The 25,465-nt window shown below is 34.3% G+C and overlaps 1 protein-coding gene across 1 annotated transcript in view; it reads left to right on the top strand.

Moving 5' to 3' along the window:
* The first annotated feature begins 4,085 nt into the window (after nt 1–4,085).
* The window catches only part of LOC125873936 (protein PLASTID TRANSCRIPTIONALLY ACTIVE 16, chloroplastic), a 126,794-nt gene continuing 105,414 nt past the window's right edge, over nt 4,086–25,465 (top strand). The window contains exons 1-2 of the mRNA XM_049554758.1: nt 4,086–4,244; nt 5,455–5,481. Of these exons, the coding sequence (XP_049410715.1) occupies nt 4,086–4,244; nt 5,455–5,481 (186 nt within the window). The remainder of the gene's footprint in view (nt 4,245–5,454; nt 5,482–25,465) is intronic.

Genomic DNA, 25,465 nt, shown 5'->3' on the forward strand with positions numbered 1-25,465 from the left:
ACCTTTCAACTCCAACCACTAAGGTATGCTCATAATCAATTTATGAAGTCTATATGCAAATCTTATTCAAATGCATTACAACATGAGGAAACAATGCAATTAAGTCATTTCTAACAAGACCTAAGAATTTCATACACATGCATCACATAAGAAGATCATGGAAACATATTATTCACACATGACTTCACATAAGAGCATACCAAGAGGAACTTATCATCTCAAGCTTAAATAGGAGTAGATAGAAATGATGAGGACATTGGGACATCTCATTGGCCCTTGGCATCCCAAGTAGCACTCTTAACCAAATTCCTTACTAAAGAACAATCCAAACTACTTCATGGAACAACTTCTTCGTTCTCCTATTTCTTAACTTGTCGATCTAAAACCTCTACCGGTACTTCTAAATTAGAGAGGTTCTCATTAAGAAACTATAGCTCACAAGCAACCTTACTATCACCACTCAAGATCTCACATGAGCCTAACAAATCGGGACTAAACTCCTCAAACTCACTACACCTCTTAAGGTGAGAACATCAAGCAAGCCTAACTCATGAACCTCAAGGACACTCGATGACATTATTATCTAAGCACATTATCCCCCACTTGGAGCAAGCCTAAACAAACTTTTTTAAGCATCAATTCTTTCATTTCTAAGGTCGGAGCAAGTCATCACTTTGATTTCACATCATCACACAAAATGATTCTAAACCATGGTGAATTGCACTTCTACCCTTCTTAGATGAGTCCATTCACTCAACCCATCTAGGCATTACTTAAACACCCTATTCAATCACTCTATCATCATACCTCAAAACTCATCATGACTAAGACGGGTTCTACCAACAACTAAACATAACTTCACCATCACTTTGCTAGATAGGCAAACTATCTCCCCCTTGGGAGTAAGCCTACACAAATTCTTCTAAACACCTTTCATAACATAAAGGCAACAATGAAGCATCATTCATACTTAAGACAACATCACAATCTATCATCTCAAATCTACCAAGTCACATAGGCATAATTGGCATCTCAACCGGCCTTTCTTAACACTCCTTGAAGCATAAACTCTTCTAATAGTCACATCCTAAAGACCATCGGATAAGGGATGAGATAGAGAACTTATAGATCTATGGTTCGACTTGGAAAATGAAGAAGTGAAGTTTCCTAAACATCCAATAGCCTAATATTCATAAAATGTGGCGCTCTTCACATTTATGAACAAGTGTACTCTACTAGATGTGGTATGAGACATCCTAAATTTATTTCAAAATATTATGCTCTGATACCAAATTTGTCACGACCCAGGGGTACCCCCTAGACGTAACATGGCGTACTCGGCTCGAAAGGGTCTAATACAAAACCTTTGCATCATAACATAGGTAATAGAAAAGTATGGAAAATTTAAAGTTTCTTTAAGACCATACAATCGAAAACATTTTCATAAGCAAGCGGAAGTCTATACTAAAACCTTTGTCTCAAACTATCTATTGAAACTCATGAATAAAAGTATTTGGGACGCAACCCATACAAAGTCTAAAAATATAAAGAAATGACATAAAGGGAATATGGGTTCGTCCTCGAAGCTATGAGGACTCACCAAGTCTTCAAGTCTTCTTACACCTTAGAAACCAAGCCTCCAAAGCAACTCATGTCTCCAACCCTACATTTGGTTAGAATGTAGGCAATATGCATTAGTACAAAATGTACCAAGTATGAAAGCTAGCACAACATCATAAGAGCATCTCAAATGGTTAGTCAACATACGACATAAGTGTAAGAGACAATAACATATCTATTGCATAATCATCATAGTCATAGCATGGTCTCCAACATAAGCTACATATAAACATGAGTCAACATATAACATAGTTAATGAGCATAGGAGGCAAGTCATAATCATATAAGCATAATTGACCCTTGGCCATCCATACCATAATAGCACCATTCTCAAGTAACCTCAAAAGTATACAAGTGCAAATCAAGAATAGCATCTCATAATATCACCCAACCCAAGTATCCCTTTTTAGTCATCTTCATCATAGTCTACACGCATGGTTAAGTCATAAGTCTTACTACCATAAGGTCAACATATTTCTAAGTAACCTCAAGACACACTTGTACAATGCATGAAAGGCATCACATACTACCCTTCACACTAAGCATAACCGTGAAGTCATCCTAGTCATATTCACTATCCTTTGGTCTTACTTATTAGCTTATTTGATAAAGACAAGGGATCTATCACCTTAGTCAATCATATATTGGAAGGCTACTATGGCAACAACTCAAGCTAAGTCATACTACATAAGAGAACCCTTCACAACTAGCCCCAAGTCATACTTGTGTCATCTATGGATAGCATCACATACTACTACCCACACTAGGTACTCCTTTAGGCCATCATGAATGTCCACAAGTTGGGGACTTGTCCCTCTTGACTATTTGTCTCTATTCATATAAGGTACTTCTCTATTTAGTACTATGCAAGTTATTACACAGGAATGAGCACAAGACATCAATTTAAGGCTACCAAGGAATAGAACATTACAAGGCTAGACCAAGCTAATAATCTAACTAGCATGACCTTACTATGCTAAGTCAAGCAACAATGGAGACATACTATCATACTAGTCCAAGCTATCCAAGGAAGGATATAAGTGTCCCATCTAAGCTACCATGCAATACATCCTATGATGTTAATGCAAGCTATCCTTAGGAGAGTATGAATCTCAATCCCAAGCTACCATGAGTACTACTAACTCAAGCTAACCTCACAAGCACACCAAGATGATAATGTAAGCTACCATTAGGAGAGTATGAATCTCAATCCCAAGCTACCATTAGAAGAGTATATGTCCTCAATCATAAAGCTATCATGAAGTGCTCTTGGCCCAACCAAATCAAGCTACCATGAAATGCATTCTAACAATGCTAGTTCAAGCTACCCCTTATGAGAGTATAGATCCGCAATCATAGGCTACCATGCCTATTCTATGCAAGCTACCATGAAAAGTATCCTACCAATGCTAATTCAAGCTAACCTTAGGAGAGTATAATTCCTAAATCCTAAGCTACCATTATATAGTCTTGTATTATCAAGTCAAGCTACACATGAAGGCATCCTAACAATGCCAAGTCAAGCTATACTTTAGGAGAGTATAGATCCTCCATCCCAAGCTATCAATCTTGGTCTTATCCTACTAATCCAAGCTATATATAAAGAGAACATATGCCACAACTTCAAGCAATTCAAGACTAACATGTTTTGATTCATTTTAGGTTCTTAAGTCAACGTATAATCCTTCGTTGTGAGAGAACTTTACCTCCAAAGCCTTAATAATGATGGATACAAGTCATTATTTCAAGCTTAACTTCATTCTATCATGATACATGTCTAAATTATAATCTATTCAATCACATTCTTTACTACTAAGTGATTCTAGTCATAATTGATTCATAAAGTTTCAATTCTAACTTTAAAAGTCAAGATCCTTCCTATTCAATCAAGCCTAGTTCAATTTCTGAATAGATGATCCTAGCTATGATCAATTAGTATTCAAGACATTGATTTAGGAAGATCACCTTAGAACCTTCAGCTTTGCCTCTAATGGCATAAACCCACAAAGATCACATTCATCAATTTAGATTAGGGTTTACCATATAAATCACATGAAATCATCATAATATCATTAAACAAAACTAAATCAATCATAATTGGGTGATATCCACTATATTGGAATCATACCTAAACCCTACCCACAATGCCAGCACAACCCTACCTAGAAATTGGGTTTTTGATTTCACAAGTGGGGAAACTATGGGGGCTCTATGGGTGGAAGAACCCATAGATGATTAAGCTTCACATACCTTGTGATGTCCTCTTCTCTTCTCTTCTTCTTCTTCTTTACTTCTAGAGAGAGAATATTCGGAGAGTGATTTGGGGTCTTTAGATGAATGAGTTAAAGTGATTAGTTTAGGGATGTATTATAATTATATAGGTGGCTAATTAACTAACTAACTGACCTCCCTTAAACCCTAATTAATTAACTAATCAATTCCCGAACCCCCAACTTAAAACTAAAATGTCAAAACCTGGCAGCATCTACGCCCACCCATCCACAAACCGTGATGGGTCTACTGGCCGTCATTTGGTTTCGTGGTTTGCACCTGAGGCTTGTCTTGGCAGGCCTCAACAGGCCTTCGCCTTCGCCCATGACCTCGGGGCGTGGTTTGGTCTATTGGTCGTGGATGGCCATCCGTAGGTCATCAAATTTTCCAAATTTAGGGGACTGTTTTGGGGTCCTCCTCAAGGACCCCTTGGTTGGTCCTTGGGGAGTCGTACCCGAACATTTAACCCCTAAAACCCCTACTCTAAGTACATGAACCATTTTTACAAGTTTTAACCCTCATACGACACTTTAAAACTCTTACCAAAGGCTCTAGAACACACTATTTCAACTCACTAAATTACGGGGTGTTACATTATCCCCCACTTAGGAACATTCGTCCTCGAATGACACTCTAAACATTTCTTAAAGTCAAAAATCTAACTTAGCAGCCCATTATGCATGAACTACATCTAATACACACAATCAAGACAGAACTTCAATTTCCAAGCTATACACATTCCATGCAACACAATGGAGTAGGAACTACTTCTACCAACCCAAAATGCATGAAACTCAATATCTACTCATTTTCAAGGAAGAACTAACATCTCTTAGATAAAACATGTTTAACACACACTCATGAAGCCTAAAATGCAACTTCTCATAAAAGCATCTATTCAAGGAGAAACCTTTCAACTCCAACCACTAAGGCATGCCTATAATTACTTCATGAAGTCTATATGCAAATCTTATTCAAATGCATTACAACATGAGTAAACAATGTTATTAAGTCATTTCTAACAAGACCTGAGCATTTCATGAACATGCATCACATAAGAAGATCATGGAAACATACTATTCACACATGACTTCACATAAGAGCATACCAAGAGGAACCTATCATCTCAAGCTTGAATAGGAGTAGATGGAAATGATAAGGACATTGGGATATCTCATTGGCCCTTGGCCTCCAAAGTAGCACTCTTAACCAAATTTCTTACTAAAGAACACTCCATGCTACTTCATGGAACAACTTCTTTGTTCTTCTATTTCTTAACTTGTCGGTCTAACACATCTACCGGTACTTCTAAATTAGAGAGGTTCTCACTAAGCAACTATAGCTCACAAGCAACCTTACTAACATCACTCAAGATCTCACATGAGCCTAACAAATCGGGACTAAACTCCTCAAACTCACTACACGTCTTAAGGTGAGAACATCAAGCAAGCCTAACTCATGAACCTCAAGGATACTCAATGACCTTATTATCTAAGCACATTATCCCCCACTTGGGAGCAAGCTTAAAAAACTCTTTTAAGCATCAATTCTTTCATTTCTAAGGTCGAAGCAAGTCATCACTTTGATTTCACATCATCACACAAAATGATTCTAAACCATAGTGAATTATACTTCTACCATTCTTAGAGGAGTCCATTCACTCAACCCATCTAGGCATTACTTAAACACCCTATTCAACCACTCTATCATCATACCTCACAACTCATAATGACTAAGTCGGGTTCTACCAACAACTAAACATAACTTCACCATCACCTTGGTAGATAGGCACACTATCTCCCCCATGGGAGTAAGCCTACACAAATTCTTCTAAACACATTTCATAACATAAAGGCAACAATGAAGCATCATTCATACTAAAGACAACATCACAATCTATCATCTCAAATCTACCAAGTCACATAGTCGTAATTGGCATCTCAACCAACCTTTCTCCCTCACTCCTTGAAGCATAAATTCTTCTAATAGATACAAGCCCTTCTTTCAAGCTTAACTTCATTCTATCATGATCCATGTCTAAATTACAAGCTATTCAATCACATTCTTTACTACTAAGGGGTCGTTTGGTAGAGTGTATTAGGAAAAATAACACATGCATTATGTGTGTGTATTAGTAATACCTTGTTTGGTACACTTTTTTATGTCATGTATAACTAATGCAAGCATTAGTTATACACTATATTGTGTATTAAGTTGTGTATTACTAATACCAAGAAATTCTAGGTATTAGTAATACATAGCATTTTAACACTTGCATTATATTATATAATTACAAAAGTACCCTTAAAGCCTTTTAAAAAAACATTTTCCATAGTACTTGCTTCAGAAACCTTTCATCTCTCTGTACTTTATCAATGGAAATTCAAGAGTAGCTTTCTTCTTCCCTTTGCTCAATCGAACATTGTTTGCTCATCTTTACAAGGTTAGTACTCTTATCTTTCATTAAAATCTATATTTTTCAACATCTCTTTCACAATTTAAGATGAAATTTAGGTTTAGCTTGTTTTTTTAATATGCTTTGAGCTCATCTATTCCACTCTTTATACGGTCAAAAATTAGGAATTTATGCACATAGATACTTATTTAAAAGCATTATATGTATTCATTCTTATTTTTATGGAAAATATAGGTGTTATTATGGATCTTCAACCATTATCAGGTATTGAATATATTATTCTTGTGGAGATATTGTTTCAGCAAGTTCTTGCTCCTCTTATTTGTCTTTTCATGGCTAGTCATGGTCATTCTCTAAGAAGACGATGTCGAAACAGACGTGAGGTTAGGTATCGTATGAGTGTTCGAGTTCTGAAAATCATTTATCACTTACACTATATCATAAATGATAATGGTAGTGTATGTATTGATAAGCTAAGAATGGATAGAAATGCCTTTCACACTTTAGTTCTCTTAACTAAGGATATTGGAGGTTTGACCGATAGTAAAAGTATGTCAAGCAGTGAAAAATTAGCAGTGTTTTTAAATATCTTGTCTCACCATGAGAAAAATAGATCAATCAAGGTTGATTATATTAGATCGGGATAGAGCGTAAGTCAGGCTTTCAGTGAATGCTTGAGTGCTTTTCTCAAACTAACTCAATTGCTACTTGTTAATCCTAAACCAGTACTTGAGGATGGGATTGAAGATCGATGGAAATGGTTTGAGGTAGGTGAAATTGTCGTTTCTCATCTTTTAACTTATATACAAAATATGCAGTTTTAGGAAAATATTATATATTTTGAGATAACACTATAATTTATCTTAAAGGGTTGTTTAGGTGCACNATATGCAGTTTTAACAGTTTTAGAAAAATATTATATATTTGAGATAACACTATAATTTATCTTAAATGGTTGTTTAGGTGCACTAGATGGTACTTACATTCCCATTAGAGTTCCAATCCAACACAAACCAAGATATAGAACAAGAAAAGGAGAGATAGCAACTAATGTTTTGGGAGTTTGTGATAGAAATCTCAATTTTACTTATGTGTTACCTGGATGGGAAGGTTCAGCTGCCGATGGTTGTGTATTACGAGATGTTATAGTACGAAGGAATGGTTTGAAAATTCATGAGAGTAGGCCTTATATATGCTTTCAAGTTATATCATAGAAAGAATGGTACTAGTAACTAAATTATATGTTTATATTATAGGTAACTATTATTTGTGTGACGGAGGATATACGAATGGAAAAGGATTTATTTCACCTTATCGAGGTTATAGATATTGGTTAAAGGATTGGCGAGGTGATAATCCATCACCTCGATGTAAAGAAGAGCTTTTCAACATGAGACATGGTAGAGCTCGTAATGTAATTGAAAGGGCATTTGGTTTGTTGAAAGGATGTTGGGGAATTCTTAGAAGTTCTTCATGGTACTCGGTTAAGGTTCATAACAAAATCATTAGTGCTTGCTGCTTGATTCATAATTTCATTCGTAGAGAGATGGGAGTGGATCCCTTAGACATTGATATAGAAGAACAAATGGAGTATCAACACGAGAATATTGATGTTGTTGAATCGTCGGAGGAGTGGACCACTTGGAGGGATGAGCTGGCGCAATCAATGTGGAATGCAAGATTTAACAATTGACATATTGCTACTTGTTAGCTATAGAACCTTTTTGGACTTCATTTGCTCTTTAGAACTGGCCTAGTATAAATTGTTTAACTGCTAGAAACTTCTGTTTTTTTCTGACCCTAATTGCACACCCTTATGTACTCTTCACATTTCTTTTATTGTATGATTTAGTTTATAGTGAATCTTATGATATATGGTTCTTCCTGATTTTTTTGATAATCTATCGCACAAGTTCTTACAGGCGAAATGAATAGTCAAACATCATCAAATAAGAAATCAAAAAAATCAAGCAACATAACACCTTCAACACGAAGGACATGGATTCCAAAAGAAGAACAAACTCTGTTAGACGGGCTTAAAGAGTTGTGTGCTAATGGTTGGAGAGGTGATAATGGAACCTTTAGACCAGGACACTTGATGGAGTTAGAACGTTATATACACAAATATCATCCTACAAGTGGATTGAAAGGTGAACCACACATCAAAAATAAAATGAGACATTGGAAAAGATGCTATGGAAGTATAGCTTTGTTGAAGACTCGAAATGGTTTGGGATTTCAATATAGTGATGGAACTATAATAGTTGACGATCCAAAACATTGGATTGACTTTATAAAGGTAATTAATATATTTTTGGTATTTCATATGGTAATTTCCTTATAAGTTCCTTTAATTATTCATAGTTGATGTGCCTTTAAACTAGTGATCAAGTAAATTGTTATCATCACATATACAATAGCATCTAGCCTCTCTTTAGATCCTTTTACAGTTAATTAATATCATATTGTTCTATTTTATTTTTTAATTTTCTAGATTGATCCACAAGCCAAGAAAATGAATAATAAGAAATGGCCACTATTTGAGGATTGGGAAGAAATCTTTGGTAAGGATAGAGCAACAGAGGAGTTCACTGAAGGGCCGCTAGATGCTACTGAAGAAATTCAAAAGAGTCAAGCTCCACAACATTCTAATGACATGAGTTTGGGATTTCCTATTGATGTTGATCTTGATGATAATGAAGAAGAAGAAGAAGAAAAAGAAGAAGAAGAAGAAGAAAATGCTTACCATAGCTCTAAAGTTGGTACTGAAGAAGCTGAAAATGCCACTGGACAAAGTGGATTTGCTACAGCTGAAGATTTCACCAAACCTAGTTCATTTACTGGAGCTGAAAATGTCACTGGACCTAGCGTATTTAATGAAGGAGAAAATGTTGTTGGTTCTGAAAATGAACATACTGGATCCCGAAAAAGTCAGAAACAAGGTAAGTATTCTAAAAGATCATCTTCTAATGTTAACGAGAAAGAGAAAAGCAAGAAAAGGAAAAAATAGTAGAGAATAATAGTGAGACATTTCTTAAAGGTATGATGGAAGTTATGAAAAACTTTACTGAAAGTCAAAACAAAAGAATTGGTTCCTTGATTGAAAAGATGGGGGATCGTGATCGATCTGATGTTCGTGGTCAAGTTTATTCTATCCTTGAATCCCTTGTATTTGAGTTATACACCACAGAACAACGTATAAAAGCTGCAATGATTCTCTGTAAAGACGACAAAAAGATGGAATTATTTTTACGTATGGGTGAGCATGATCATCCGACAATGATATGGATGGCTGTCCATGATAAACTTTGAAGTACGGTAAACTTGTGATATAAGTGGCTACACTAGTTTAGTAATTTTTGCTTGAAATCACTTCGAAGTGTGACAACAGTGGCATATTTTGACATCTCCGATTATTAATGTGCGCATGAGCATGTTAAATCTTTTTGTGTAACTAAGTTTTATCAAAATATCTCAACTCTTGTGTCAATGCTAAGTGCAGATGTAATTATATAGTTGTCGTTACAACTCTTAAAATTCTCGTGTAGCCATTTAATTTTGAGATTCTGAAATGCAATTATATAGCTGCTATGACAGTTCTTTAATCTGTCTTGTATTTCTCTGTCTGGTCTCTTTTTTTCTTTGTTAATTTCTCTATGAGTTGATGGTTCATAGCTGCTATGATGCTCACGTGTAATTTCCTTAGATCTATTTCATAGGTGTCTTATGAAAATAGATCTAAGGAAAGCTTATGATATGGTAAGTTGGGATTTTCTTAAAGAGGTGTTAGCTGGATTTGGATTTCCTGATAGGTTCATCAAATGGATCATGACATGTGTTTCCACTATCATGTTCTCAGTGAACGTTAATGGGGAAAATCATGGTTACTTTGCGGGGAGGAGAGGTTTGAGGCAGGGAGACCCTATGTCCCCTTTGCTATTTGTCTTAGTGATGGAATACCTATCTAGAACATTACAGAATATGAGTATGTTACCAGATTTCAGGTATCATCCCACGTGCAAGAAAGTGAAGCTCACTCACCTGATTTTTGCTGATGATTTAATGATCTTTTGTAAAGAAAATTTGAACTCAGTGAATAGAGTAATGGAGGCCTTAACTCATTTTAGTGCTGCCACTGGATTGAAGGCAAACCTGGAGAAGTCAAGTGTATTCTTAGCTGGGGTGGATGAAGATACAAAAAATTAGATTCTAGCAAGAACTGGTTTTTCAGTTGGTGAATTCCCTATTAAATATCTTGGTCTTCCTCTATCTCCTAAGAAGTGGACGAAAATAGAATGTTGGTCCATGATTGCCAAAATTACGCAGAGGATTAAAGTTACATACTCTAAACAACTTTCATATGTTGGTAGACTACAAGTGATCAATGCAGTCCTATTCTCCATACATAGCTTCTGGGGGGTAGTATTCATCCTCCCCCAAAGTGTACTTAAAGAAATTGATAAGATATGCAGGGCCTATTTGTGGGGAAATTCTGATGAAACAAAGAAGAAGGTAGCTTTGGTATCTTGGGAGAAGGTGTGTTATCCAAAAAAACAAGGTGGTCTAAATATCAAGGGCAGTACAGCTGGAACATTGCATCAGTGGGACAGTTAGTATGGCAGATTGTAATGAATAAGGAAACCTTGTGGGTAAAATGGGTACATGGAATTTATCTTAGAGAGGAAACCTCAATATGGAGTCACAGGGCACCTATTGATAGTAGTTGGTATTGGAGGAAGCTTAATGCAAAAAAGGAACAGATGCATAGCTGGTATAGTCAGGGTAGATATATTCTGACATCAAATGGTACCTATTCTATCACAAGAAGCTATTTAGCAATCATAGGACATAGACCACAAATGAGAATCACAGATTTAGTGTGGACTGCGGTGGCTATTCCAAAGCATAGATTTATGGTGTGGTTGGCTATACAAGGGATATTACTCACACAGGAACATAACAGAAATTACACATCCAGGTTGATGACACTGATTGCTGCCTCTGTGAGGAAAAGGTAATGGAGACTAATGTGCATTTATTTGAGACATGTAAATAGATAAAAGATATATGGCAGGGGATAACACAGTGGACAGGCATAACAATGAAAAATTAACAATGGGATTAAACAAGTTTTGGAGAGAACAAAAAGGAAGCATTGGAAACAGTTTCAGAAAAAAGACATTTGCAGCTACATTTGGGGCTATTCTCTACCACACATAGCGTGCAAGAAACTGGAAAAAGTTTAAAGGGAAGCATGTACATACAGAGGAGGTAGTAGCTCAAATAATAAAAAAAAGAGATTATAGAGAGAGTACAGTTCTTCAATAGTTCAAGGAAAGCACAAAAATATAAACAGTTTATTCGATTACTTAGTAGTTAGTTTTCTTGTTTGTTGGAGGCCTAGTTTCTGTTATCAGAAATGGGTGCTCTTTATTTGTATTGGTATTTTGTGGTAATGGTAATATTTTACAGTGGTTACCAAATAAAAAAAAAATTGACCTCATTGATGAAATTCATTTTGGAAATCTACTAATAATGGAGCTAGCATCTTCTTCTTCTTCTTTTTTTTTAATCTTATTTCAATATTGTAACAACTATTTAATTTTATATTTGAAAAAAAAAAGAATACGAGTAAATAATGTTTTAGCAAAGAACCTTGTTGCAAAGGAAGTGTACAAAAAAATAAAGTGTGAAGGGTATTTTTGTAAACATACATTTTTTTAATAGACATTATGCAAGATTTGTTATTTCTAATACATCAAACCGAACAGTGTATTAGAAATAATGCAGACATAACTAATGCAAGCACTACTAATGCAAGCACTACTAATGCAAGCATTACTAATGCACCCTATTTTACATTATTCTTATACACTCTACCAAACGGCCCCTAAGTGATTCTTGTCATAATTGATTCATAAAGGTTCAATTCTAACTTTACAAGTCAAGATCTTTCCTATTCAATCAAGTCTAGTTCAATTTATGATTAGATGATACTAACTATGATTAATTAGTATTCAAGACATTGATTTATAAGGAAGATCACCTTAGAACCTTCAACTTTGCCTCTAATGGCATAAACCCACAAATATCACATTCATCAATTTAGATTAGGGTTTACCATAGAAATCACATGAAATTATCATAATATCATTAACCAAAACTAAATCAATCATAATTGGGTGATATCCACTAGATTCGAATGACACCCAAACCCTACCCACAATGCAATTGCAACCCTAGCTAGAAATTGAGTTTTTGATTTCACAAGTGGGGAAACTATGGGGTTCTATGGGTGGAAGAACCCATAGATGGTTAAGCTTCACATACCTTGAATCACAGCCCTAAAGAAAGCTTGAATCCATGGAGAAAACTCGACCTAGGTATTGCCCTCTTCTCTTCTCTTCTCTTTTCTTTCTTCTTCTTCACTTCTAGAGAGAGAATATTTGGAGAGTAATTTGGGGTCTTTAGATGAATGAGTTAAAGTGATTAGCTTAGAAGTATATTATACTTATATAGGTGGATAATTAACTAACTAACCGACTGCTCTTAACCCCTAATTAGTTAACATATCAATTCCCAAACCCCTAACTTAAAACTAAAAGCCAAAACCTGGCGTAGCATCTATGCCCACCCATCCACGGACCGTGGATGGGTCTACTGGCTGTCATGTGGTCTCATGGTTTGCACCTGAGCCTTGTCTTGGCAGGCCTCAGCAGGCCTTGACCTACGCCCATGACCTACGAGGAGTGGTTTGGTTTATTGGTCGTGGATGGCCATCCGTACGTCATCAAATTTTCCAGATTTAGGGGACCGTTTTGGGGTCCTCCTCAAGGACCCCTTGGGGAGTCGTACCCGGACGTTTAACCCCTAAAACCCCTATTCTAAGTACCGAAACCATTTTTACAAGTCTTAACCCTCATACGACACTCCAAAACTCTTACTAAAGGCTCTAGAAGCTACTAGTTCAACTCATTAAATTAAGGGGTGTTACATATACAGTGTCTTGCTATTTGATATTTGCTATCATATGTCATTACTATTTTTTAATATTATTATTTTGCGCATTGTTTTTATATTTAATTGTCAGGTTTTTTTACATAGCGGTATTTCCTTGTTCATAACTAAGTTAAAGGTGGTATTTCTAGAGACTCGACATTCCAACTGGGATCCAACTCCAACCCCAACACTAGAACTTGGACACGACCCTGATGATCGATCCCCACATTTGACCCGAGACTTGACCCCAACATTGATACCCGACATCAACACTTGATCCCGGTGAATAATCATGAAACCCATCTTGACACCTGACTTGGGACTTGACCTTGATATTCGACCTTAACACCCGACCCCGATCTAGGACCCGATACCCGAATCGGAACCCAACTTCTTAATCAAAACCTGACCCCAACTCCCAACAACAAAGAAATTAAAGAGAGATAGAGAACTGATCAACTTACCTCCATTAAAGAAAATAAAATAAAGAGGTGCAAATTGGTAAATTGTGAAGGGAAGAAAGAGATTAAACAGTTAAAATGAAGAAAAGGATTGATTACTAATTAATCATATGTTAGGTTCACTAATTCAACTCCCATAAAGAGAGACTTGTTGTAATATAGGATAGTTAGATGCACCATAATAAATGAGAAAATAAGGCTACATCAATTCAATAATGATAACAACAAGGAATCATGCAAAAATATCAACACAATACTTAGCAAATCATCATGCTAGAACAATATCAAGCAAGGTCTAAGAATAGTAAGTTATAGCCTACTGCAAAGCTGAACACGCGTGCTCCAAATTTTTAAACTGGCTTAACCTTTTTGAGCAACCTCTAAATGATATCACACAATCAAAATAGTGATCTCGATGTCAATACGATCATTTTGACGCCCTTAAAGCAATAATGAAAAACGGGTCAAAAAATTAAATCTAAAACGGAATTGTGGGACCCAAATAAAGAATCACAAAATTGACTCCTTCAATGGGTCCCAACCAGCTCAAGAAACTTGTGCCCCAAAAATGGGTACAATATGAGCTCTAAAACTCGTCAAAACAGCACAACAATGCAGGGAATGCGTGTTTGTATGTATATAACTTTTACTTTTAGTAACTAATATGAACAACATGGGGAATGAAATGCCACGACCCAAAAATGGATGTGATGGCACTCGTCTTATCCCACCAAAATAAGTTTGCCTAATATTGCTCACTAGACAACTCAAGTCTTATTTTAAAGCACTTGGTTTGAAGCTAAAGTGATAAAAATAAGCCAAAAATCATAAGTTAGAAATATATGTCAAAATCCAAAAGTCAATCTAAACATGCTCTTAGCCTATTTTTATTTGTTTTAGTGTTAGATGTTTTGATATGACACATTCAAGGAGAGGTTTCTTGGTGCATGTTATTTTCTAATGACATTATACTGATTAGCGAGATGTGTAGCGGAGTTAACGATAACCTGAAAGTGTGGAAAATACAATGGAGTCTAAAAGTTTCATGTTGAGCAAGACTAAGATAGAGTATATGGAGTGCAAGTTTAGTGATATGCCTTGTGTAGCTAGCGCAAGGTGGGGGTTAGATTCTCAAGTCATATCCAAGAAAGGCAATTTCAAGTACTTGGGTGATTATCCAAGATAATTAGGAGGTTGACGAGGATGTCACATATCTATTGGTGCGGGATGGTTGGAATAGAGGCTAGAATCTAGTGTCTTATATGATAAGAAAGTGTTACATGACTTAAAGGTAAGTTTTATAAAGAAGTTATTAAACGTATAGGGCAAAGTCTTAGCAAGTCAAGAGCGCCCATATCCACAAGATGAAAGTTGCGGAAATGAGAATGTTGAGAAGGATGTGTAGGCCTTACTAGGAGAAATATGGTCATAAATAAAGATATTTGGTCCAAGGTGGAAGTGAACTTTATGGCGAACAAGATACGGGAAGCAAGATTGAGATGGTTCGAACATGTTAAGATGAAATACATATACGCCCCAATAAGGAGGTATAAAGGGTCGACGTTGGATGGCCTGAGGAAAGGCAGTGGTAGGCCAAAAGGATTTGGGGAGAGGTGATCATGCATGACATGACAAACTTTCAACTTATCGAGGACATGACCCTTGATAAGAGGGTGTGGAGGTCAAATATTCAGGTATTTGGCTGGTAGTAAATAGTTTTGCATCTTCTCTCTCAAGCTAGTAGTATTAGTATTATTTTTTGATATTTTCATTAGTTTACTGTCTTCATATTTCTCATTCTTAGTTTTCTATTACTACGTCTGGTTTCTTATTTATGTCTCTATTTTCTTACTATCTTCTTATTGTTACTATTTAAATCAAATGTTATCAAAAAAAATTGTTGAGGGCCTATTAAAAACAGACTTTATATCCATTAAGATAGGATAAAGTCCACATATACTCTATCATTTACAAATTACACTTATGTGACTATACTGAGTATGCTATTATTGATAATTTCTGGGTATTTGATGGAATTCATTGACTTGATTAGGTTGATTATTAGCCTAGCCAAGTGGTTTGAAACTCAGTATATCATAAGTATTTTATTATGATTTTCAAGATCTAAATTTTGAGATGTTTAGTTAAGGATGAACAAAGTTCAACCATTCTGTCACGGTTCTAAACATGTCGTGTCATTTTTAAGGGAGTGTCATTAGGGATAAAATGAGAATATTGAAATAAAAGAATAGCTAAATATAAAAAGGAGACGATTTCTTTTTTATCAAAAAGAAAAAGAAAATATAACTTGTAATGTATAGCGTATAATAATATTGAATATTTAACATAATTTGTTTTATCATGTAGTGTATATAATAAACACTTAAAAGTAATTTTCTTTTCTACTATTCTATAAAAGAGAGTTTCAACAGGTGAACTAGGCAGGAGGTCAACATGCCTGCCTGGCATTAATAATGGCAAATTAGTAATTTCAACTTCCCTACATAAGCCTCCTGATTTCAGCTTCTGCCACGTGTACTGTCTCAGCTCTCATCTATCTTTCTTGAGTAAATATCAGTAGAAAATATAATTTCTCTTTGGTTTCTCCGTTGTTCTTCAGATTCTAATACAGTAAATTAGTTTCCTACTTTTCAAAAATCAATCAAATGCAGTCATTCGTAGGATTTGCAAAAAAAAACTCATAATCTTAATTACTACTTACTGATTAGAATTGAACGACAAGTTAGGTTTATAGAAAGGTTTATAACTTAAGTTGGCGTTATACTCAAAGTGTCGCATTACAACAATAAAATATGGTTGTTTATTTCAAAACAAAGCTTCTCTGTGAGTTATTCAAGTTAGGAAGCCTTTCCATGTACAACAACTTATTTAAATGGAGTAGTGTTATGGAATTATTAGATTCCACTGCAGATACTTAGGAATTGGAAACACCTCCTTGACACTCTAAATAAACCATTTATGTAACAGAGAATGATTTAGGTTTAACTACAGAGGTTCTACCAAAAGAAATGTAAGAAAACATTTGATATGAAAACAACTTTCATTTGTTGCCGTTGTGTTTGTAAACTAACACTGTTCCATTGATTTGTTACTGCTCCATGACTGTGAAGCTTGAGATTGACTTCCACAGGTGCTCCAACTGGCTTAGTACCTCCTAGTCACAAGTCTGAAATGAGCTCAAGAGCATACTTCCTTTGATGCATCAAGATGCCTTCACTGCTTCTAGCAAACTCAATGCCAAAAAAGAATCTAAGTTCCCCTAGATCTTTGATCTTGAAATTGGTTTGCAAAATGTTCTTAGTCTCATTTATGAGTTTCATATCACTTCATGTTATCAACAAATCATCTACATAGATCAAAAAAAAAACCTTATTTCCATCTGCATGCTTAATAAACAAAGAGTAGTCTAAGTGACTCTGAATAAATCCTGACTCCACCAAGGTTGTAGTCAATTTGATGTTCCATTGTCTAGAGGCTTGTTTGAGCCCATACAATGATTTAAGCAATTTGCAAACATTTCTTGCTTGACCATCTGTTGCTAGAACATTGAAACCTTGAGATAACTCCATGTATACCTCTTCTTGTAAATCTCCTTGAAGAAAAGCATTGTGTACATCCATCTTATGTTTATGCCATTTCTGAGCTGCAGCCAAAGCAATGACTGATCTAACAATCACCATTTAGACTACAGGTGAAAAGGTCTTTTGGTAATCTAGTCCCTCTCTTTGGCTATAACCTTTTGCCACCAATTTTGCTTTATATCTTTTTATATGTCCATCTGCTCTGTACTTGACTGTATAAACCCATCTACAACCAATAGCTTTCTCTCTGTAAGGTAATGGAACTACCTCTCATGTCTTGTTATCTTCTAAAGCATTGATTTCTGTCTTCATGGCATCTATCCATTGTGGTACTTTCACTGCTTATGAATAGCTAGCTACCAGGTTCAGTGATTGTTGAAGCAGAAAAACTACATAAGAAATCTTTGTATTGAACTGATAAACCTGCGTAGCTCACAATATTCGATATGGGATATTGGCAACTCCTTTTGTTATTAGTCATCACAAAATCCTTGTGCCAAAGAGGTGGTCTAATGGACCTATGTGATCTTCTATCATCAGCATATTGAGAGGGTGCAACATTCTGCTCAATTGGAACTATGACATCATCAACATTTTCTTGTACATCAACATCTCCATTTCTTTTTACAACATCACCAGTCGACTGTATAGCATCATCAATTGACTGTCTTATAGGGGAAATCACTGACTCAACATCAAAAATTGAGTCAAAATCATCTACTGAAACAGGAGAAGTAACCTGATTCCTTGTGTCTGGATGTGCCAATTTGTTCTCGAAAGGAAAAACATGTGCACTAAAGTGGACACCTCTACAAATAAAGAACTTCTTGTTTTCCAAATCTAATAATCTATAGCCCTTTTGATGAACTCCATAACCCATCATAACAGCCTTGATTGCTCTTGGTCCAAACTTATCTTGTTTGACCAGGTTAGTCTCATAGCACAAACAACCAATCACCCTCATATGTCTCAATTGGGGAACCTTGTGATAAATAAGTTCATAGGGAGTCTTCTTGTCTAGGACAGTAGATGGAATCATGTTGATAATGTAGACAGCAGCTTCAATACAAATCCCCTAAAATCTGTCAGGCAAGCAACCTTGAAACTTAAGAGCTCGAGCTATTTCAAATCTATGCCTATGTCTCCTCTCTACCACCCCCATTTTGTTGAGGGATATATGGGCAAGAACTTTGATGAATAATGCCAAGGGATTGAAAACGATTTGCACAATGTTGATTAAAAAATTCAGAACCAATATCTGATCTAAAAACTTGGATTTTCTTATTGAATTGAGTATGAACCATAGCAATGAAGTTTTTGAGCAAGAAAACAACATCAGACTTAACTCTCATCAAAAATACCCAAGTCCATCTAGAATAGTCATCAATTATAGTAAGAAAATACTGCATACCATCAGATGTGGTTGTTTTGTAAGGACCCCATACATCCATATGTAACAATTCAAACAGTCGACTACTCTTAATGAAACTAACAGGAAAAGGAACTCTAGTTTGTCTAGCCAAAGGGCATATATCACACTTGTCTATGATAAAGAATGATTTATTCTGAAAAGCTGGAATCCTTCTTAAAACTGACATGGGAGCATGTCCCATCCTTCTAAGCCATAATGTTGCATCAACCTCCTTTTGTACTGCAAAAGATTTCTGTTGTGTGATGTTTCATGTCCTCCTCTTTTAGTACATTACATATAATCCATCTTGTTCCTTACCAATCTCCCTCACCTTCCCAGATAAGAGATCCTGAAATAAACAGAAATTAGGGAAGAACACAACACAACATTGCAATTCTTTTGTCAACTTGGACACAGACAAAAGATTGAATTTAAATGTTGGCACACATAACACATTCTTAACGAAATCACCTTCTGACAATTAACAGTTCCCTATGTGAGATATATTTACAGATTCTCCTGTTGGTAATTGAACCTTCCCTGCATCATCTACTGATGTACCAGTTTGTAACACAGACTTATCACCTAGCATATGATTAGTGGCTCCAGTATCAACAACCCATTTCACACTATCATCAATATGAGAGAAGGATATACCTGCAGTGTTAGCACTTGCAGTGTTAGCAGCATAGTTGGAATTTCCTCCCATGTTTGCACCTGTATCACCTATGTAGCATTTGTTCAACATTTGGACAATCTGATTGTACTGATTCTAAGTAAGAGCGTACAGGTCCTACTCCGACACCATGTTCTGTAGCTTGAGGCCCATGATTATATCCTAAGTTTAGCCCTGCAAGAGGATGTGTGGCAACATTGGCTCTTTTCTTCCCTTTGAAGTTCTGTGGATAGCCAATAAGTTTATAGCAAGTCTCCTTAACATGTCCCTTCTGCAAGCAATGCTCACACTCCTGCAATTTGTAACAATCAGCCCTAGTATGACCCTTCATATTGCAAAAATCACAATGTTTCTTCTTATATTGATGACCTCCCGAACCAGATGATTGTCCTGATCCTGAACCTCTGGTTGAATACATAGTTGTGGCATCATTTTCTGTAGTACAAAAAGTTGAGGGTTCCATTCGACCTACAACAACACAATTACCTCCAACAAGCATCTTTTGGCTTTCATCCTGTATAATCATAGCATACGCCTGATTCACACCAGGTTCAAGACTCATCATTAAGATTTGAGACCTCGCCTGAGCATAACCATCATTTAGCCTCATAAGGAACTTTTGCCTCTCTAAATGTTCTACAAAGTATTTCGATCTCTCACAAGCACACGTAGGAAATGGAATAATCGAATTATGTTCATCCCAAAGATCTTTCAATTTAGAATAATACACTGAACCAGATGATATACCTTGAACTGCAGTTGTTATTTCCTTATGTAAATGGTAAGCTCGAGAATTGTTTACCTTGTCAAATCTCTCTTTAAGATCATTCCAGACGAGATAAGCATCATATCTAAAAAGGATTCCACTAAGAAGATCTGATTGTACACTGCTCATCAACCACGAAACCACAATGGCATTACATATGTCCCATCTTCTCTGTAGATCTCCTTCATAAATGTTTCTCGTAACAGATCCATCGATGAATCCCAATTTGGTCCTTCCCAGAAGTGCCAACTTCATAGCTTGACTCCAAAGCATGTACTTCTCCATGCCTTTGAGCTGAATTTCAATTGAAAGTGAACCTGGTGCATCAAAAGGATGCAAATATAATGGATGATTGTAGTCAATATTACTCCCCATGGATCTAAATTTCCTTCAAATGCGCAGCAATCAATGGTAGAAAAATGAATCTCCCGATCCTCTGTATTATGTACGCCTCAGAGAACTCCTAGATTCATACCATTCTCGCTCTGATACCATGTAAACTAACATTGTTCCATTGATTTGTTACTGCTCCATGATTGTGGAGCTTGAGAGAAAAGATGAAGAAGAAAGAGAGAAGATATTATTTGACGAATGAAGAATTACATTTGTGTGAGCTACTTATATACAATGGTGATTAACCAACTAACTATCAAACTAACTATCATTATCACTTAACTACAATATTAGCTAACTAACTAACAACCTGTTAGTCAGCGAACTAATAGCTAGTTATAACTAACTCAGCCTTTACTATATTCAACAGTGTCTTTGCTCTTTTGCATATGCTCTTAATTTTTTTCTTCTTAAAGGGTGTGTCTTCATTAGATTTATACTTTTACTAGTCATTTTTGTCAAATCAAGAAAATACATTTTTATTTTTCCTATTATACCCTCAATTTATTAACATTGAGTTAATGTCTTTGAAAAATATAATGAGTAAATATGTTTGGGACTCTATCCATTAATAAGGATAAAATGGTAAATTCAGTATATCAATCATTATTTCCTTAATAGGTATGTCAAGTCAAAAATTGACAAGTAAATCCAAACAATAGGAGTATACTCCCTCCGTCCCATATTAAATGATAATCTTACTAAAAATATTTGTTTCATATTAATTGTTCACCTTCATTTAAGAAACCATTAATTAAATTTTCCTATATTATCTTTGCAAAAATTAATTCTTTTCGAAAGTGTTTTGTATTTGTTTTTTAAAATTTTCAAGAAGTTTTTAAGGAATAAATTAGTAAAATATCTTCTTATATATGATTTCTTAATATGCTTGTAAAAAAGGAAAATAATCAATTAATATGAAACGGATTAAGTATTCTATATAATATCAATATTTTGTTATAAAAGTCAAAAGAAAATATTCAGATAAAGAAAGGTTGTACAAAAGTAAATGGTGGCCCAAACATTTATGCAAAATACTAGAAATGTTTAGCGTAAATATGTGATGAGGCTTTTGTGTGAACCGTTGTAATTTCCATGAAACAATTTCCAATTTCTAGAATTTGTCTATCCAATAAGGTTATTTAATTGTGATCGTGTTATCATACTATCACCATTATTTATGTTATGTATATAAAGATAAATATAAAAGACGTGATACTGTTAATATTATACATAGAACTAGTGCCTAATATTGCGTTAAGCCATTAAACCTCTAACGAAAATGTCTCAATTTTAAGTATGTATTTATGCACATATATATTGGATATATCATAAATTTATTATAGAGTAAATTTTAGAAATAGCAAACATAAGAATCATATTAGTGTTCTATCACTACAGTTTTGTTATTTGCGCTATAAACATCTGATTTGTACAAATCGCAGCGATTTGTATTATAAATCGGGAGTATGTGTCTATGAAAATTGTGTTTGTATATGTATATGTTCTTTGTGTTAGGCTAGAGTGGCGAGCAAGATTATGAGAGAGATGAGAGAGGCGAGCGAGAGAGGGCACAGAGTGAAGAGAGGTGAATTGTATATGTATATCAATTAGATAATTGTATATATGTAACTACTATGTATATGTATCAATGATTGTGTTTGTATATCTGCATAAAATTTGAAGTTATATACAATTGAATCAAGTTAAAACATTTGTATTTGTATATCAAAGCTCGCTCGCTTTATACAAACAAAATTGTACATTGTATTTGTATAATTTGTGTTGGTATAAAGTGAGAGAGAGAAAGACAAAAGAGAATTGGGCAGGGGAAGATTTGTATTAGTATAATTATAAGTATATAGGATGGAGAGATATGTATTTGTATTTATATATATAGTCTCTCTCGCTTTATACAAACACAAACACAAACACAATTTATACATTTGTGTTTGTATAAAAGTGAGAGAGGCGATGGAGAGAATTGAGAGTGGCGAGCGAGATTCAGGGGANACATATAGTCTCTCTCTCTTTATACAAACACAAACACAATTTATACATTTGTGTTTGTATAAAAGTGAGAGAGGCGATGGAGAGAATTGAGAGTGGCGAGCGAGATTCAGGGGAGGGAGGTGAGAATGACAATGTGATTGCTACGAATTAGAATTAAATGAAACTGTAGCTATAATATTTATTTTAAATTAATAATTTGCTATAATGCACAACTTTCCCATTATAAAATAAATGTATTTATGCACAAAGTAACTAGATACATCTCATATACACTAGATATATTTCAGAATCAATCTTTAACTATGCACAGAAACATTGGATGCATCAATGTATTTTTATGTTAGATACATGAAATTAATATTGAATACATTGGATAAAATTGATATACACAAATACACTAGATACATCAATGTATATTTGATACTGAAATACACATGTACAAAAAATTGTGAAACACATATACAAAGAAGTAGAAGGACGAGGAAAAGAGAAGTGAGCGAGAGAGGACAAAGACAATATATATTCCCTAGATACAATATATCTAGAGGCAAATATAATGCATCTAGAGGCATTTCCAACAAGATACAGAATTATTAAAACTATCGATGTATTAATTAATTAGCACATATACTACCATTCATCTTATATCTCTATATCTAACTTCTTGTTTTATTATCATTGATATTGGATAATTTTGCCTAAAGATTAGGCCGTTGAAAAAGCGAAATAACAGTAAATATAGTTGCTTCTTCTTCTTTTATCATTTCCAGTGTGCTTAATTTGGAAGATTCCAATTAATTCGTATTTATATCGAGAAGTTTTATTTTGGGATAAAATGATCTCCATAAAAAGAGAACTTTATCTAAAAGTTTGAAATTAAGATTTCTTATAAAAAAAATAAAAAATCAGTCTTTACTATTGAGTCCTGTCTAAGCTAATTATATTAACATTACTTGCAATAATATTTACAAGAATATTAAACGTTCTTGTTATTAATAGCACTATACTATCAAATTTTTATTTAAAAGCACTTTCCAATTTCTATTTGCAACTTAAAGACTGATATTTTTAAACAATGTTAGTGTCATGAACACTTTAGACGTGATATGACGTATATTTTTATATAGTCATTACCCATTTATACGGATATGATTGGGTTTTGAATGTGGTATGAATGAAAAATGAAGAAGTTTAAAATAGAGAGAAATGAAAGAGTTTCAAATAGAGGGAAATGAAAAGATCATTTTTACAAAGGGTCTTTATCGCTCATTATACTTGTATATAGAAGCACTTCTTCTAGCTCTTAAAGAGTTGAGAAGAGAGTCTCTCCTTCAGGTGTTATCGTCGTTCGATTCCGACTTTGGTCAAACAATCTGATTGATAGTCCTCTTGTCCATATTAAGAGAATTGTTGAGACTTTTTTCATATGTCAAAATAAGTGAATTGTTCAAAGTTCAAAAAAAGCTATTAAGATTTATTCCATTTTTAACCTTCATTTAATGTGGCTCTTAACTATGTTACATTTTCTAGTAAATAGTTTAGAAATAATCAAAAAGGTAATAGTGAAAAATGATCTTTTATTTATATCTTAATTTTTTTTTAAAAAAAATGTGTTATATCCCAATAATTCACTTATGGGCTAGAGGGAGTATACTTTTTTTTAATCAAATTCACTTAAAAAAAAATTATTGCCCTTTGTATTTGTTGTACATTGGAGTCTGAAGTACCGCTATACTAAAACCATCTCCAATCCAACACCAAATTCTTATTTGGTGTAAAATTTGGAACTCCAATCCAACAACAAATTTTACACCAGTTTGGTGTGTGTATAGTGTTACACCAAATTTGGTGTAACACTCACACTATTCATCACACCAATTCACTTTATTGAATATTTTAATATTATTTCATTATACAAAATTTTTAATTAAACATTATATAAATTGTATGTTTTAATTAAATCTCTTGTATATTTAATTATTTTTTATGTAATATTGTTATAATATTAATTTTAGATATAAAAGTTTGCTTTTTTATAAATTAATTTTTCTATATATGACTTTTTTTTAAAATTAAATTTATGTTAATTCTACTATAAATTATAATTGGATATAACTACAATTAACCTTCACAAAAATCAAAAATGCAAACATATAAATTATTAAACAAATAATGCAATGTACTTAAAAATAACCGAAAATAATAAACATTCAACAAAATAGGAATTGACATGCATCAATATTGAAATATAAAATACATAGTAATTTTAAAAAGTACAATAAAACATACTAATTTTAAAAAATAATTTTAAAAAATAACAACAATAACTTAATAATCTGGCAAAGTCTTTCCAGATCCACCAATACTATTAAAATATGGATTGTATGGGGTCAAAAATTGTTGTGGCTGTGATTGCGACTACTGAAATTATTGACTTCTTTTTTCGATTATTCAAATTTGTTCTTGTCGAACAAATTCACGAAGATTTGGATCAGCAATACTATCCAAATTCATTAATATAATCATGTCGAAAAGATGTTGAACGTGCATTTAGAGTTTTGCAATCTCGTTTTGCAATTATCACAGGGCCGTCACGTTTTTGGAGAAAAGAAGTGCTACATGATTTATTAACTTCATGTATTATAATGCACAACATGATAATTGAGGATAAGCGTGATCTTAATATTGGAAAATTATATGCACAGCGGAAGCATACCAGAATTTTACTGCTTACATGAATAATAGATAACTAAATCGTTTATGCTAGAACACATATAATATGCTAGAACACACAAACTTACTGAAATTTAATTCAAGAATTACCTCTTGAAGCGTGA

Source organism: Solanum stenotomum, chromosome 8 (genome assembly GCF_019186545.1).
Source record: "Solanum stenotomum isolate F172 chromosome 8, ASM1918654v1, whole genome shotgun sequence".
Lineage (NCBI taxonomy): Eukaryota > Viridiplantae > Streptophyta > Magnoliopsida > Solanales > Solanaceae > Solanum > Solanum stenotomum.